At 27.6% G+C, this 18357-nt stretch overlaps 1 protein-coding gene and 1 non-coding gene across 2 annotated transcripts in view; one reads left to right on the forward strand and one right to left on the reverse strand.

Moving 5' to 3' along the window:
- Positions 1–4715: 4715 nt before the first annotated feature.
- Positions 4716–18357, reverse strand: part of LOC123300785 (myotubularin-related protein DDB_G0290005-like) — a 29572-nt gene continuing 15930 nt past the window's right edge. The window contains exons 2-6 of the mRNA XM_044883433.1: positions 8801–8863; positions 7703–8221; positions 7086–7349; positions 6674–6822; positions 4716–5735 (exon numbers count right to left, since the gene is read on the reverse strand). Coding sequence (XP_044739368.1) covers positions 5138–5735; positions 6674–6822; positions 7086–7349; positions 7703–8221; positions 8801–8863 — 1593 coding nt within the window. The 3' untranslated portion in view covers positions 4716–5137. The remainder of the gene's footprint in view (positions 5736–6673; positions 6823–7085; positions 7350–7702; positions 8222–8800; positions 8864–18357) is intronic.
- On the forward strand, positions 8983–9055 carry Trnav-uac. Its single transcript has one exon. It is a non-coding gene; the product is annotated as a tRNA-Val (tRNA).

Raw genomic sequence — 18357 nt, forward strand, 5'->3', positions numbered from 1 at the left:
TTACTTATTTACTAAATAATTTATTCCATAGGATACAAATTTTATAACGAATAACAACTTTTTTTTTTTAATAGTCAGACTGTAATCGGCAACATGAGTTTGAAAGTTTTATGCAGTCCAAATTTTTATGCCTTTATCTTTGAAACAATAAATTTCAATCCAGCAAATAGGGATAGGCATTGTTTTATTTGGTCAGGCGAATTATTAATCAATTTGCTGACAGTAGTCGATTGCGGCTTTCGGCATTTTTCGGTATACATTTTAACAAGGATAGAAATTAGAATATTTTTGATATGGGCTTAGTCTCCAGATCAGAAAAATTCTACTTGGCGGACAGTTGTTCACATTTTAATATTGCTGGTCTCTCAAATTGCTGGTCTTGTTAAATAGCACGCGAAAAATGCCGATCACCCACAACATTGCAGTGTTTCTGTGTTTGTTAATTAATTTATGAGCGCATGCTTTGTTGCCAAGAAAATGGTGTTGAAATGATTTACATCAAAATGCTTAAAGTCATTCTTGAAGATAAATTGTCAGAAACACTAGCTGTGTCCGAGGTGTATCGTCAAAATGTCAAATTAACGTCAAAGTATGCGCAATATATAAAAAAAATGCCCATTTCATGTTCTTTGGCGTTAAGTTAACGGCAACTCGACAATTTGACGACAACAACCGAACACATCTATTGATTTACTTAAATACTGGATTACATTCGATTCAAAAGATTTTCCAACTCATGGCATCAATTAAAATCTTTGATTTAAGTAACACGTTGACTTTCTTACTTTACAGTACATACTACTTTAACATTTGTCTACCAAAATATTTTTTTTTAAATATTTTAATTTTATTCATAACTTTTTTATTTAGTTTTCTAAAGTTTTGTTCTTTTTAGTAACTAGATTTTTTTCATGAAAATTAATTGAATTGAATCAATCATATCTCATTCATTTATTTATTTGATGATATATTTAAATTTAAAGGGAACAGCAGCGACAATGGCGAAGCTTCAGATTAACAAACGAAAAAAGGTAAATTGAAAAAAAAAATTGCTTATGTATGACGTGGAATTGAATTTTTTTTGAATAATTAATGCAGATGTATTTATATTTATCACAGAATACGCTTTTTATAAAGTAAATTCTTAATATCTAGAAACAAATTTGAATTCGATACGCATGTGCTAAAATAAATCAGCTTCGACACTGAAGCTGAAATGAGAAGTTTTGTAAAATAATAAAAAAGTTTAAAATATTCTTTTTTTGGTATTTGTACTGTAATTTACTTAGTTTCACAATCTCTTGCTAAGGTTGAAATTTCTTGTTAAAAATATAACTTTTAATAAAAATTAATCAGGAAAGTAAATAAGACACACATAGGCCAAAAGGGAACGATAGTGATACCTTTTTCCCTGATTATTTCAGCTTGTCATTTATTTCGAAAGTCTAAGTGCAGCTTGTTGATGCATATATCATCCAAGGTAGACTATTGCACTGCATCTGCCTATCGCAACTATTAAAATTATGTTGTTTTTTCGGCGGGAGTCGCAAAAGCAACTCAATATACCTCGTTCGGATGCTGTTACGTCTTAACTAAGTGAGCCACTTCGATCGAAATGTGGTAAAGATAAGTACAAAATATTTACAACGGTAAAAAATTAACTTAAGCTTAATTTTAAATCCTAGCAATGGTTGTGAAACTTCTCATGTATTAAACATAATTAATCTGTCTATGTTACAAAATAAGATACCCACAGATTTAGAAACACCAAAAGAGGATGTTATTAAATAAAGTAACATTCTCTATAGAAAGGTCATAGAAACGATGGATTATTTATTGAAGTGAAGTTTAGTACGTTAATGATAGCTCTACTATCGAGGAATGTAGATAATAAATAAAAATAATTCTCCCTACAAAACCATCCCTCCTTTACCATTTTCAAAGTTATGTTTACGACCGTGATTAGAAATCGGAGCTCAGTCAATTCTTCTTTTTTACTCATGGAATAGCGTAATTTTATTGAGTTTTGCTCGTACTTTGTATACTCTTGTAACTTTTTTCTCTTTAATGGAGGATTCACGCACAAGGTGGCGAGCGACACGAGATTAATAACACAACTGTCCACTGAACTATATGAATTTATGATTGAATTATAGATTTTTCAATCGTTAATCATAATTTCAATCAGTTCAGTTACAAAACGCATGTCGATTATTAAGTAATTGTCCCGCTAGAATTTCATTGCGACGGTAAAAAAGTGAGATTTTAAATTGTAGCACCCTATTGTATGGCCACCGATAAATCTCAGGCTATTTTAATATAGTTATCCTAAGAAGTCCAGCCTTTTATAATTTAGAGTATTTCTCGAATTCAAATATATCGTCAATAAATTAAGTACCCTGGTTTACCGTCATACCACGAATACTTAGTATTGTCTAAAAAAAATGGAGTCTAATTGTTTTAAATTTCTACTATAGATATCGAAATGAGAGAAAGGAAAATGGTCTGTTAAATTTAATTTGATCATAGACTTAAGATAATTAATTAATAGCAGTTTAGGTTATGCTTCAATTTTCATTTTTTTATTCGCAACTAAAGATGGCACTGTTATATCTTTTGAAGAGGCAAAAAACCATAGAATATATAATCCATTGCATATCTGTGTTCTCTATTAAATTTGCAACATAGGAGTATATTAAATAAATGCCGGTATTTAAAAAAAAATAAAACCTACTCAACACTCGAATAAAAAGCATTATCTTTGTTAGTAATAAATTCTTACATCTACTTAAGTAAGATCATTATTTAAGTTATCTTATGATGTATAAAAAAGATTATTGCCAAATTTAATTTGTTTTTTATTCTTTAAATATTATTTATCATTTTTATCATACGAACATAAAACTTAAATTAATTCGCATAGTTAGTTAGAAGTTTAAATATACTACGAATAAGAAGTTGGGTTAGAAATTGAATAAGAATGATTTAAAAAATTATTTATTGAAGAATTTCGTCTCAAAATTGTAAGTCAAAAATATAAAGACATACAAAACAAGTAATTACAAAAAAAAAAACTAAAGGAAGCATTTTTATTAAATAAATACATTTTGGAAGGCATTTTGAGATGAAATTGATTTTAAAAATTGAATATAGGTTATGATACACTGTGACATTTGTTTGAAATTGTGTGAAAAATGTTTTTGAAAAATTTGAGAAACTTCTAATAAGAATTGAAGTATGAACACTAAATTTTTAAAATTGACTATTTTACATAAGAAACAGTTTTTTTTTTTTTTATTTAAATAGTTGAGTTAAATTTATCTACAGGATAAATAGTTAGGATAAGAACCATTTAGTAATTTCAATAGTTGAGTTCTTTACTTAAATCAAAATACAAAAATTAATCATTTTTATATTTTACTAGATTTTTATTTTTTATGTTTAATTATACTGAACTTATGCCAGTTTTTACGCAGATTAATACGCATATTTTTCCACCAGAAAGATAAATTTATTCTTTTTGATTTTAGTTAAGAATGCAACTAATATTGTAATCTATACATTGACATTTTTATAAATTTTATATTTTGAAATTTTGAACATAAAATCGGACGGTTAAAAATTAACCAACGTTTTGAATTAAGACGAATGGACGGTTTTTAACCATACACTTTTGAGCATATAAGTCTATAACATAAATAGCCAAAGTATACGCAATGTAAGATACAGCCCATTGCTCGAACTTTGATATAAAGTTGACGAAAATTCGAAAATTTTATGACACATATCGAACATAGTTCTGTTTTGTTATATTGTGGGAGTGTCAACCACAACTGCTTGCAACCACCAATCTTAATAGAGAACCATGAATCCATATACATAATAAAGTATATATTATCTATGGCTTTATACATTATAGACATCTAAACTTTGGAGTGACTATCCAAAATTAATAAAGCATATCAATGAATCGATTACAATATTAAATTTTTGTTAAAAATTACAAAATTATTTGGAAGTAAGTAGTTAATTACATTAAATTTTTACATACAATCAATGTATTGGTTTACAGCCTTCTTATACTACACAAAATCATCTTGTATTTGATCTAAAAAAATCTATAGATTATTTTTTAGACATAACCTATAATATTTTAATAATTATATATCACGTTTTTTTACTATAAATCTAGTAACTAATTTTATTATTTTATTAATTATTCATTAATTGATATTTTATGTAACTGATTTTTAAAAATGAAACAACCAAATGATTTTTTTTGGAGTTGATTTTCTTAATACGTATTTTGGATACTGAGATGAGAATTCCGGGTGGGATGGGTTAATTAGAAATTAACAGATATGTTAGGCCTATTATTATTATTATTATTATTTTATTGGTAAAGGTTAAAGTTTTTATGTAGATGAGTAAGAATTCAAGTTGCTTGTTCTCATGAACTGTTCTCAAATTTTATTTGCGGTAAATTTGTACCACTTATGGTTGACTTTCTTCATTTCTTTATTAAAGTACACGACAGAAGCACAAATTGAATTTCTTTGGTGAGTCTATAAATCAAAATAAAATTTGGTATTGACTTTATAGGTTGAAACGAACATTGACATATAAAATGTATCGGAAAATAATCTAGAAAATCATTTTTTATGTCAATATTTGGGAACACAAAGGGTGCGTTCGTAGAAGATTTGACGGGGCGTATGATAAACTTAAAGTCATGAAGACTAGATAAATGAAAAAATAAAAATAAAGTAAAATAGTGTTCATAAATAGTTTTAAATATTTTTGACACTAACGGCAGTTACAATATCGTAGTTATTGAATTACTCAACAATTAAGTTACTAATAACAATTCATAACCGTGATGTAGACATTGGATGCATTCAGATACGCTGAATTCTTGGTACGTTCAGAGTTAGTTCTTGGGTGTATTAAGAGTAGATTTTGTTGGTTTGCTCTTTAATACTTTTGACTTAATTGTGTTGGAGCTTAATTATCAACACAATCGCAAAAACACCGTTTAAGATAATGGAAAGATTGTTTTTAGCATCCATGACGAATGCTATTAGGTAGCTTTAGTATTCGAATGTATCCATTTTATCTAGTCTACATGTTCTCCATTTTAATTCTTTTTATCAATCGACGATGATGAAGCTGATGTAACAATAACAACAGTAGTTGCTACAGCTGAAGCAGCAGCTGCAGCCGCTGCCGCTGCTGCTTTTGCCTCTTTTTTCGCTTTTTTCTTTTCTTCTTTCGCCTCTTTTTTTGCCAACTCCTCCTCTTTTTTTGCTTCTTTCTTTGCTTCCCGTTTCGCTTCTTTTTCAGCTTTTTGTTTTGCTTTCTCTTCACGTTTCTTTTCAGCTAATTCATTTTTACGATTATCGTTTTTCTCATGTTTATTATCATTCAATTGTTTTTGTTTAGATTTTGTTAAGTTGACCACTGTTGATGATGACGACACTGATGTAGACGTTGAACCTGCCGTACCACCACTAGATGTCTCTGATTGTAATTGTTTATAGGGTACTGTTCCTGAATCTTTATTTAATGTTGGTGTTAATTCTGTTAATGATTTCATTATTGATTTTTTATCTTTTTTAAAATTTGTTTTATAATTCGAAGACGATGAGGATGATATTGAGGATGAATTTGTTGCCGTAGTTGTACCATTGCTGCCATAATTTGATTCCAATTGTGTTACAATTTTTTGAGCACAACTAGAAAATAAAAATACAAAAGTGAATGTTTTGGAGACTCGATTATAGGAAATTGGACATGCATAAACGACTTTATTGGATTTACTATATTCGCCAGATGCTTCCTTTTTCACTTTGAAGGGTGCATGCGTATACCACGCTTTTAAAAGGAAGGCATTTTTCTGGGAAATATACCTGTTTTATTAATTCATTTTTCGATGTTAATTAAAATAATAGTCAGTGTTTTTTGCTTTGTAGATGATTGAAAAATGGCAGACAAACATGTGCAGAATGTTTACATGTACTATTATACCGCGCATGTGCATCTATCATTTTGCAGGAATATAACTCCAAAATGAAAACCAGCAAAGAACACTGTCATTTAAAGCTTTGCATTCAACATTCGACAAAACACACACAACTAAACACTGAGGATATTAGTGGTGTGTACAGTGGAAGATTCTAATTGGACAATAAAAGGGGAATTTTGTTTGTGTTAACATAAGGACACTATCTGTGATCCAGTACTTGTTATAAGTGATCAGTGATACTTTTGTATTTTTGCTTGCATTTTACGTTTTATACAAACAAAATTACTTACGATTTCAGTTATATTTTTTAGTCAAAATTTGTTGTGTTGCCTTCTTTAATGAATGAATGCTGTACACGGATTTAGTAAAATTTAAGTATAAGTCGTTTCACCAAAAATATTTACGTATCATATAGAGTCAACTTATCACCTTCGATTATTTACAACGCTTTCTTTCGATTACACCGATATATAAACTGAAAGCACTCTGAACACAAAATATTCGTCTGACAATTGTACGTTACTCGCCGTCTACTGACGACATAAAGCATTTCCACCGTGAAATGTTGAAAATGTTTTTGTGCTTAACCGAAGTTGATAGAATCCGACTTTAAAAATATGACATAATTTTAAATAAGAATATAAATACCGTATTCGTGTTGATGCTGTTTGAGGACCAACAATTGTTGAACCAGGACATGATGGTAATTCCCTGATGGGCGGTAATCGACCGCAATGTCCATATGTAGTACTATGGGATGTACCATCTGAGCCATGCCAGTATTCTTGCAAGCGTAACTAAACATAAAACAATTGAGATTTATCATGTTTTTTATTCTATTTTTTACAAAAGTTTAATAATTACTAAGAAAGATTAAAAAAAATTTTTTTTAAATTAATTTTTCATGTAAATTACAATTGAAAATGTTTTTCTAAACCATAAATTTAAACGGCAGTGAGTTTATCAAAAACCTATTCAATGCTAATACGTCCAAAATGTTTTTACATAAGGTTATACTGCCGTTTCCGAGCGGGGGATACATTTAGTGAGGATAACATACCTTCATAGCATGTTGTTGAGATTTACGTAATACACCCGTAGGTTGTCTAGGATATGCGCCACCAAAACAATGGCCAGTTGTACAACAGATTGATGATTTATTATTATTTGAACATCCATTAATTTTGGATGTTTTATTATCAATATTATTATCTTTATTACATAAATTACCCCCACCACCACCAAAACCAAGACCAATACCACCAAATGATCCATTTGATAATGATGAGGTACCTGATATGATGCTACTTGTACCGCTACTTACCTAAAAAAAAATTAAATAATATTATCTAGTAAGCGGTAAAGATTTCATAGTTGTCTTGGTCTTGATTTTGACGATTGAATCTTGGTATCGGTCTTGTATTATTAGTTTTAGTCTTTATCTTGGTCTTGTAAAACTATGTCTTGGTTGTGCAGAATCGTGTCTTGGTTGGTCTTACGGAAATAATATCAGTCTTAGTCTTGGGTTTGATCTTGCATCAGCCATATTTTGAACTTAGAAGTTTCAAGTGAGTCTTATTGTATTATTTCAGAATTTTTAGAACCTTTTAATAATCATTACAAAATTCATTACAATTCGTGGAAATGGGTTTCGAAGGCGGATGTAGGAATACTTACTGAATATAAACTATCACTATTCGGCATTGACGTAGAATTATTATTATTGGAAGACGAGCTGCATGATGACGAACCAACACTGTATGCACTAGCGGATGCTGGTAAACGACCATTTGTATTTGATGATGAACAACTTGTATTTGACGATGATGAAACCATTGATGATGATGTATTATCACCAGGTGATAACAATTGATTGTGATGATGATGCCGTGACGATGATGCATGTTCTCTATGATAATGATGATGATGATGGTGATGATGATGATGATGATTTGCTGATGTTGATGAACCGGATGTCGTTGCACCAGGTCCACCAGATGATGTTGACGGTAATGATAATGTATTTGATGTTTGTTTTAAACGTAATATTTTTGCACGACACACAACACAACGTAATGGTAGTAAACGTTGTGTGACAGCCATTTGTATGGTTTTAACAAAACATTTACGGCATACAACTTGATGGCCACATGGTGCGGTTTGCATTGTAGCTTTGGCATTTATACATATTACACACTGAAACAATTTAGAAATCAATTAGTTTAGTTCTGCTAATAATCAAGGACCGATTTAGCTACTTAGCCGCTTCGGTAAAAATAATTATTGCGCCCTTTACACTCATACCATGTACAGGGTGCTTTTTAAGTTGATATATGCTTGAGAGTCCGTACCATAAGCTTTAAATCATAAAGGATCCATAGCTCATACTGTTATTTACCGAATAACAGTGTATTGAAAAGTTTTCATTATTTTAACGTTATCATCCTATATATTTTTCGAAGATTTAATTTGGGATATCTCAATTTATAAAACCTCTCGACCTCTGCTATATTAAGACACAAGAGACTTTCCACTAATCTTTAAGAAAAGTGGTCTAGTTCAAATTTACTTATTTTGCGTTGAACAAATTTTTGAGTTGGGTATTTTTTTAATTTATCAGATGAATACCAGTTGAGAACATATACGGAAAGATAATAAATTATTAAAAATAATTAAAAAAATTTATTCATAATAATATGAATTAAGGCGTAGATTAACATCTTTTTACGGTCACACTCTGTTGTAGGTAAATTATTGATAAAATTAATTACTTACTTCTTCCTCTTGTGTTGTTGCTAATTCTGGTTCATTTTCTTCTAATTTACTCAACAATTTATCCTGTAATCAAATAAAAAAAATTTATTAAAATCATTAATTTATAATTACTCTAATTATTAATAATTTATTTTAATTGGGGCTATTTTTAATAATACCTAAACTTTAATATTCGTATCAACGGTTCCATAGTGTAGCGGTTATCACGTCTGCTTTACACGCAGAAGGTCTCCAGTTCGATCCTGGATGGAACCATTTATTTTTTTTTCAAGGTTATTCAAAATCAATGTCTTATTATAACAAGAATGCAATAATGAATATTTGACAAACTTATTAAGGGTTCTGTACATGAGAAAAATGAGTGCAAATGTGTTTTTTTTAGTTAAACTTTTTATTTCCTGAGCACGCTATACAAATTTCAGGTTTAATATTACTTTCTGTTTTAGAGTTATCGTGTTCACAGACGGGCAGACGGGCGGACAAACGGAAATGGACTACTTAGGTGATTTTATGATTACCTATACTAAAATTTTGTTCGTAGTATCAATATTTTTAAGCGTTACAAACTTGGGACTATGCTTAGTATACCTTGATATATATTTCATATACAGGCTGGGTCATATTAATCTAAACTAAAGAACCCCGAAGAACTAGATCTAATCTGATGTCAGATCATGATGTCTCCCAATAAACTCTGCAACATTTGTTTAAGTTATTTTTTGATTAGTTAACTACAAAACTAGATATTAAGGTGTTTAGATTAAAATGACTCACCTGTATACAAGGTACAAGGTATAAAAATGCAAAATAAGGAAGTATCCTTATAATAATTTTCAGTGTTTTTTTAAATATTATTTTATAATTATTTTAATGTTAAGTTACAATTTTACATATTAAAAATTGACATGCATCTACTATTATCACTTTTATATATCATAAGTGAAGGTTTTCCTTAAACATAAAAATGCACAAAAAATCGTTAATGAATAAAATTATATTTAATTATTTTAATATTATTTATTTTTTTTTTTTTTACGGAACCATTAAATAAAAATAAACACTAAAATAAATGAATAGTCATATCGGATAATTTTTTTTAACACAAAATAAATAAAAAATTATGTCAAATATAAAGTTCATTAATAATTTTTTTTTTTTTAACAAGTTAAAGTAAATTGTTTAAATCAAAATGTATGACAATTAAAATTAATCATTATTAAATTATATTATTCATACTAAAAACATGATAACAATTTTTTTTTTGAATTTTAACAATTCAATTATTTTGCCTAGTACTATAGAACTACAACAATGATCTTCCCAAGGTTTTTTTATTATAAAAAAAAATTTATTTTTGATAAACAGTGGCGGATAATTCTCGAATGAAATAAAAATAATGACGATAGTTCGAGTTTATGTAAATCGTGGAGTTATCGATACATTTTCGTTTTATTAATATTAACAGAAAAAATGTAAATAGTAAAAATTTTCTACCATCATTTATAGGTCATCAATAATTACATCAAGGGCGTCGCTAACCGATGACAAAGAAGGGGGGGGGCAAGTTGCTTTATGGACAATGGGAAAAGTATGAATTGTAGGTACAAGTAAAAATTTAGGAGATAAACCGCGAAAATTTCATTTTATTTTAAAATTAGACCTATTTTACCATTAATTTACCTGAAAATAGGCGTGGATCTTTTTCGTAAATAAGTTTGTTTTCTCGTGAGAGTCTAAATTAGGGCAAAAATTTACGATTCCAAAGAAAATAAATTGGTAGTACGTAGTCGGTATGGTACAGAAGTCGTGTTAGTCCGACCCCTGTATTCCACACGACTGACTTCCCAGAGGGGGATAAAACATTAAAAAAAAGGTCTTGTTAGCCTTCATAGATTATTCTTCGAACATGTACTGCAAGCTTATGCTGGAACGATCATTATCTCCATAGATAAATGATGTGTTTTATCCACTTTTCAGATTCTGTTTATTCAGTTTTTTTATTGACATTAAAAAACGGCTCAACTAATTCTGCTGAAACTCTTTCAGTTCTTAAATACGGCTTATGCGTCGAATAAGCCCAGACATCACATTGAAAAGGTTTAATTCGAATATTAAGTCCTTGAAATCGCGGAAATATGTAAAACTGGAGATTTTCAAAATCGGCTCAATTCTTCCTCTGGGAAGTTAAAAAAATAATTATATATTTATTTAAAATATTTTTGCGGATAGAGGTGTCTTTGAAAATGTTGGAACGAATTTTTACATATAAAATTTTTGGTCAATCCAAATATTTTTCGAAGCAAAAATGATGCTATATGAGAATGAAAGCTCTTGTGACATAATTGGTAGAGTTTTTTTTTGTTAAGAAAATTTTTAAATAATTCGTGTATATAGATAAGAAGGTAATTGATTCTACAATCGATAAAGAATAAATTATTTTAAATTCAATATTCGTGTTTTTACTACTTTAAATAAGTGTTTTGATTGTAAATTTACTGAAAATAAAATTCGACACGTTAGTCAAGGAGTTGACTTGATTTTTTAAGTAAAAATCCTAACCGCCTGGCGATTGCTTACTTGATAGTTGGTGATAAATATAAGACTTGAAATAATTTGCTCGTTCTCTATATTTACCTGACGAAAACCGAATGTTAGACGTAAACAGTCACAAAAATTTATACTTTCAAGTAGCAAATTTACGTAGAAAATTGTCATACAAAATCCGCCTCTGTTTTTTATAATACAAATATAACAATAATTAAATAAAATTAAAGCCTTGTTAAATTAAAATTATTTTAATTAAAGCGTTTTAACACAAATTAATATTAAATAATAATTTTTTTTTTAGATTTTTTTAATTATCATTTTATAAGATCATATCAAATTGTCCAAAAATGATTATTAAAAAAATTTTATTTTTAAAATTATTATTATATAACATTTATATTTTATTATTTATCTTCCTGAAATAAATGGTGTAAAAATAATCATATTATATCATAGATGTTTATATTTAAACTTCGATATCAAACTTGAATTGAATAATATATTGAAATTGAATATGCTGTATGAAATATGAAATATGAAATATTTGGTTAGACAAAATATCTAACTATTTATGCCAAACTTTTGTTAAATATAAAAATTCATTGTCAGAAGTGAGCGACACTTAATTGTTTTTAAGCTAATAAATTTCATACTTTCAAGTGTGCATATTTACCCCATCTGATACAAAAATTGACAAAAAAAGCGCTCAAGTGAACTAAACTCAAGGTAAACTAAAAAAATAAAACAAATATTCACAAAAACTTTCAGCTTTCGGAAAATTTATAGATTTATGAATTTTCGTTTAAGGACGTGTCCAAAAAATTACGTTTTCTTTGAATCATTTTTGAATCGTGTATATTCTCATTAATGCCGTTTATAAGCAGGTAAATTTTTTAGTACCCCTTACGATGTTAAATTTGGAGATTTGAGCTTTTAAAGTTTTCGTTTTTAACATACAAATTCTATTATTATGGTATTGAAATGTTTTTAAAGGTATACTTTATTATGTAAAAAGGCTTATTTTAATTTGAAAAATTAATATTCATTAGTTAAAAGCATGACAAAGATTTAACTTTAAAGAAAATTATAACAAGCGGCACTCGTTTTTCCGTAAAATACATTTAAAGTTATAAAATGAACGGCATTTGTGTGTTATTTCTTCTATAAGTGATTTTCTATAAATCTTTAGGCATGGATATTTCAAAAACCATGGTATATATCGAAAAATTATACTTTTTATTTTCGTCTAATTTTCCCAAATTCTAACAGAATCCACCCCCAAAGTTGATTAGCATAAATTATTTGTCTTATAGCATGTGTTTTCCTAAGCGGTACATTTTTAGAAGCGGTGCAGTAAATATAATTGTCGTTAAACCTAGGCATAATAACCTTGAAAATGAGGGACGAATCAGGATATAAATAAGGCTCGTTGATTGAAATCGAGAGCTTGTTAAGCGATCGAAGCGTTTGGTATAAACATCAATGGTTTTTCATCACAATGACCTTGACATACAATAAAATTCAATAAAATTACATTTATTTATTATTAACACAATATGCACCACATAACCGGATCTGTTTTTTTTTTGAATTTTATTGATGCGAAAAACGTAAAATAGAAATTATATGGAAATGCATGAAAATATGTTTTTATTATCCGACTACATGAAGAGGATTATGCATATTCCATGAGGCAGTGCAACTGGATCGAAGACTAATTTTTGGGGTGGTTTGAAGGAACTTCTTGGATGAATGTAGAATCAAATTTTTCGATGTCTGTCTTGGTTTTGGAAATATCGAAAGCGAAATAATTAAACAAAATTTTCAATTTTCGATATTAAATAGTTTTTTTTTAATTTCCACCGACTAGTTTTGGAGAAATTTATGAAAACATATCTACCGTTTTTCCATAAGACCAATGTTAAATATGCCTACTTTTGAAGTCATTTATTTATTTAAATAATCGGGCAACCCAATTTATCCACGCAAATCCAGTGAAATGTGTTTTTTGAAACACTTGGTATATATACTTGAATGAAATATATATAATTTTATAATTATAGATTACCTAAGTTTTGTTGTTTTTTTAGTCGAATCCCAACACGGGTTTTACCGCAATGGAAAATTTTTTGTGCTTTTTTATAAAATAATTATAATAATCATTAACAGTGCTTTATTAATATTTTTTAAATTATTAGCTTCGAAAATAACATTTTCTGTAATGGATGTTGGTAAAGTTGACACTTTCTACTTTCTTATTTGAATCAAAGAATATGGATGTATTTTAATAAAAAACTTTAGATTTTTAGATATCAACGAAAATATCCATTTTGGTTACTCGGACTTTTTAAAGGCGTACATAGACATCATCAGGGCCGTAACGAGGGTACATATCGCCGGTGGCATGTATTTAGGTTGCACCTTATATATATCGGGATCTGCTTTAACGATTTTGATGAAAATTCTTATACTGATAGTATTTAACGTAAGAGTAAATGCAAAATGGGAGAGAGTCGCCATAATCGTATCATTTTACCTTAAAGAGTCAGTACATTTAGTTGAAACTTTTTAAATTTATTCAAATGATAAGAGTATCAAATCAAAATATTGATTACTCACAAAATATTGATTACAAAACAAGAAACTCATTACTCTCCTAAATGATACTAGGGTATTTTGCGTAAGAAACTAATTAACCTTCAAAATCGAAATTTTGTTGATAATAAATACAGTAAATAATACAGAGTAATACAAACAAAATTGGATTAAAATTGTAATTATTATTAATATATACGCCGTCCATTAAAAGGTATCAAAAAGTACCATATTGGCAATTTTGATAAACCAAGTATGTGTAATCCTACCAAATTTGGGTCATACTTTTCAAATATGTGATCAAAATTAAACTAGCTTTAATAGGTTTCAAGAATTGGGAGTTCTGGTCCCGCAATTAAGCTCATAAATGATAGCTAGCGGAAAATTGACACCAAAGCTAAAAAAAAATGACCCAAAGTTAATGGGTTTCAAAAAAATTCGAATAAGATCGGATCAAATTTACCTGTATTATCAAAAAAATCGAATTTTTTAACTTTATGGCGTCATCAGAATCCAAAAAATTTAATTTTGCTCTATCACATCTAAATTTTATCCAATTTTGATAAATCAAGCATGTAATCCTACTAAATTTGAGTCATACTTATCAAATTTGAAATCAAAATTAACCTAGCTCTAATAGGTTTCAAGAATGTGCAGCCCTGGTTCCGGAATTAAGCACATAAGTAATAGCTAGTGAAAAATTGACATCACAGCTGAAAAGAATGACCCAAATTTAGTGGGTTTCAAAAAAAATTCCAATGAGATCGGATCAAATTTGCCTGTGTTATCAGAAAATCAAATTTTTGAACTTTATGACGTCATCAGAATCCAAAAATTTTAATTTTGCTCTATCACATCTAAATTTTATCCAATTTTGATAAATCAAGTATGTAATCCTACTAAATTTGAGTCATACTTTTCAAATTTGTGATCAAAATTAACCTAGCTTTAATAGGTTTCTAGAATGTGCAGCCCTGGTTCCGGAATTAAGCACATAAGTAATAGCTAGCGAAAAATTGACATCACGGCTGAAAAGAATGACCCAAATTTAGTGCGTTTCAAAAAAAATTCCAATGAGATCGGATCAAATTTGCCTGTGTTATCAGAAAATCAAATTTTTGAACTTTATGACGTCATCAGAATCCAAAAATTTTAATTTTGCTCTATCACATCTAAATTTTATCCAATTTTGATAAATCAAGTATGTAATCCTACTAAATTTGAGTCATACTTTTCAAATTTGTGATCAAAATTAACCTAGCTCTAATAGGTTTCAAGAATGTGCAGTCCTGGTCCCGGAATGCAGTCCTAATTTTATCCAATTTTGATAAACCAAGTATGTAATCCTAGTAAATTTGGGTCATACTTTTCAAATTTGTGGTCAAAATTAACCTAGCTCTATAATTAGCATATCTTTGCAGTCAATAAGAGAACGCCGTTCATGTTCATTAATACACAATTTTAGTACTGGTAAAAAGTGCCAAATTTACTGACTACCAACAAAATAATTATAGCTTATTATTCTTTGACAATGACATATTAATCTTTACCTAATCTCACCTCCATTTTAACCACTTCGCGCCATCCAAACGCATCATATTAATCAAATTAACACTGTTCGCGTATACAAAAAAATATCAAAAAAAATAAGATAAATAGCGTATCATTATTTTATAAATAATTATTACAATTATTGATTATTTATCTCTAATTTACATTATTCAATTCCATGCTGGGTTGAAAGGTGGGGATAAATAAGCAATGGATAAATAGAAAAATAAAATTATAAAATAAATAACATTTCCATCTGACATATATCTCTATCCATTTGCATTGTAGGAATAAAAAAAATGCAAGAAATTTTATACCAAGTTCTGTGAGCCAGTGTGATAACAATTGTTTGCAATTTCATAATAATTTTGACTGATGTTCTTTCTGTTTGGCCATTGTTATTATACCCACACTTGGATTGTATTTTTTTTGATATCTTGAAAGTTTGCAATTCGATAACCAACATTCAAATTTTACAAAAAAATTGCATTAAAAAAAAACATAAAACGATCTATCCTAAAAATGTTGCTGAAAAAAGATTTACAACTTTTATAAAATCTTAGTTATTTAATTAATAATTTATTAAATAAGTGAATTTAATTGAACCAACCAAAACTTTGGATAAAACTTTAAAAGCCTAGTTTTATTTAAAAAGAATTGTTTAAAATTTAAATAATTATTAAAATTTTATGAAATAAATTGTAAATTTTAAACACGTGAGTACAAATATTTAAAAAACAAGAAATGTGACAACTAACAGAGTTCATTGTTTATATAACCTGTGTATTATTATTTATTTACTTGTAATTGCAGTAAATTTATTGAATTTTTTTAAATGAAATTTCAAACAAAACTTTTTTGAAATTCACCCATTATCCTTTACGGCTTAAACACGTATTCTAAATCAATTTTGTGCTTGAATTTAAAATCTTAGCTCGTTTTTTTTATCATCGTATTAGGAAAATGGAGTAATGGGTTTCTATTTCTTACCATTTGTGACAAAACTTATAATACCTTATGTACAGAACGTAGCTATCGGAATGCTTAAAATTTAATACTTCGGGGTGCAGTTAGTCCGTTGAAAATAAATTCAATAGTACCTAAGTAAATACCAACGTCTTGTCTGTGTAAATAGCTTCTATAGAAAAATCAATTTTATCATTTCTGAGTAAATTTAAAAAATAATAGAAAAACGAGAAAAATTTTCGCGGTAGGAGAATATTCAATAGTAACTTCATAAATTGTTTGTGTAAATATTGCCCAGAACACAAATAATATACTTTATTTACGATTAAAGTAAATCGTTTAGTGCAGAAATTAAATATTCACCATTCCGTGGAAATATACTTATAACTTCATGCTGCAGTAAATTACATGAGTTTAGATGGGAAAAGTTTTAATATTCTCTTTGAAACAACATAATTATTCGATTATATTTTATGATTAATTACTAGTTAATTATTTACATAGAGTTTGTAAGAATTGTTCCCAATTTTTATATTTTTAATTGTAATTATTTTAAATAATATTGAGTTGCTATGCAAAAGCTCAATCGTTAATGTAATTATATTGCCTACATTTTTTAATAAATGGAAATTAATTATTATATTATGAATTTGGTAAATATAATTTAATTGTACTACAGTTAATTTGACAAACTGTTTAAATTTAAAGAACAATCCACAACTTTTGGGAATCGAACGGAGATATAAAATAAAGTTCAATAATGGGCTGTCCTACTAGTTAAATTATTTGTATTATTATTCTATAGTTCGGTATATATGGCAAATTTTGTCGCAAAGTTGGAAAAATCTGGGAAAAATTTATTTTATGCAGAATTTTTACTCAGAAAAAACTCTGAAGTTTCATACCTGTGCTATTAATAGTTTCGCGGAAAAAAATCAAAAAATGACAAAAAAGTAAAATTGAATATGAACCATTGAACCCCCGGTACAAAGATAAATAAGTAGTGTGCAAAATAATTAATTTTTGTTTATCGAAAAGTATTTTCGTGATGGAACTATCTTAAATATTTAAAAATTAAACAATAAACGTGTAGGAGTAAAATCTAATAAATGATTTGTGTGTCAAAGTTAAATAAAAAAAACTTATAAAACAATATAAAGTATTTAAAAATAATTAAAAAATAATTCAATGTCGATTTTTATTAAAAAAAAAAAGGATGATTAGATATTAAAAACAATTAAATTGTAAATAAATTAAGGCCATTTCTGTTTTTGTTCTTAAACGGTTGCATCATGATCATACAAAAAAGTAAATAATAGTAATAAAAAAAATTTAATATATTAAATTGATTCAAATTATAACATTATAAGAAAATTACCGATTTAAAGAAATATATATAATTTAATAATTCACAATAAAAAAATTAAAAATTTAATATTTATAAATAATCATAAATATATAATATTTTTTTTTTTTTAAATAAGCAATTTATTTTTTAATATTTAAATAGAATTTTTTATTAAAATTTATTTATTTATTTATTTTACAAAAAACTGACAAAGCAAAAATTTGAATTGATTTATATAAAAAATAAAAAAAAAAATTTTTCTATTTTAATATAAAAAATATAATTAAGGAAAAATTAATGTACCTTATCGGAAATAATATTTTAATAGTTTGAGTGTTAAAAAAGTAATTATTTTATTTATTTTTTTAAATAATTTTTATATAAAAGAATAATGGCTAAAATATTGCATATTTTACAAAGATTATTTTTTTGTCAAGTTTCTGAAATTATTTTTCGTAAGTATATTACCTCTATTTTATAGCGTTTTCGCACATTATATTTCGCCTACAAGTAGTTTATGTCATTTGTATTACATATGTAAATATGTCTT

This window comes from Chrysoperla carnea, chromosome 5, assembly GCF_905475395.1.
Source record: "Chrysoperla carnea chromosome 5, inChrCarn1.1, whole genome shotgun sequence".
NCBI lineage: Eukaryota > Metazoa > Arthropoda > Insecta > Neuroptera > Chrysopidae > Chrysoperla > Chrysoperla carnea.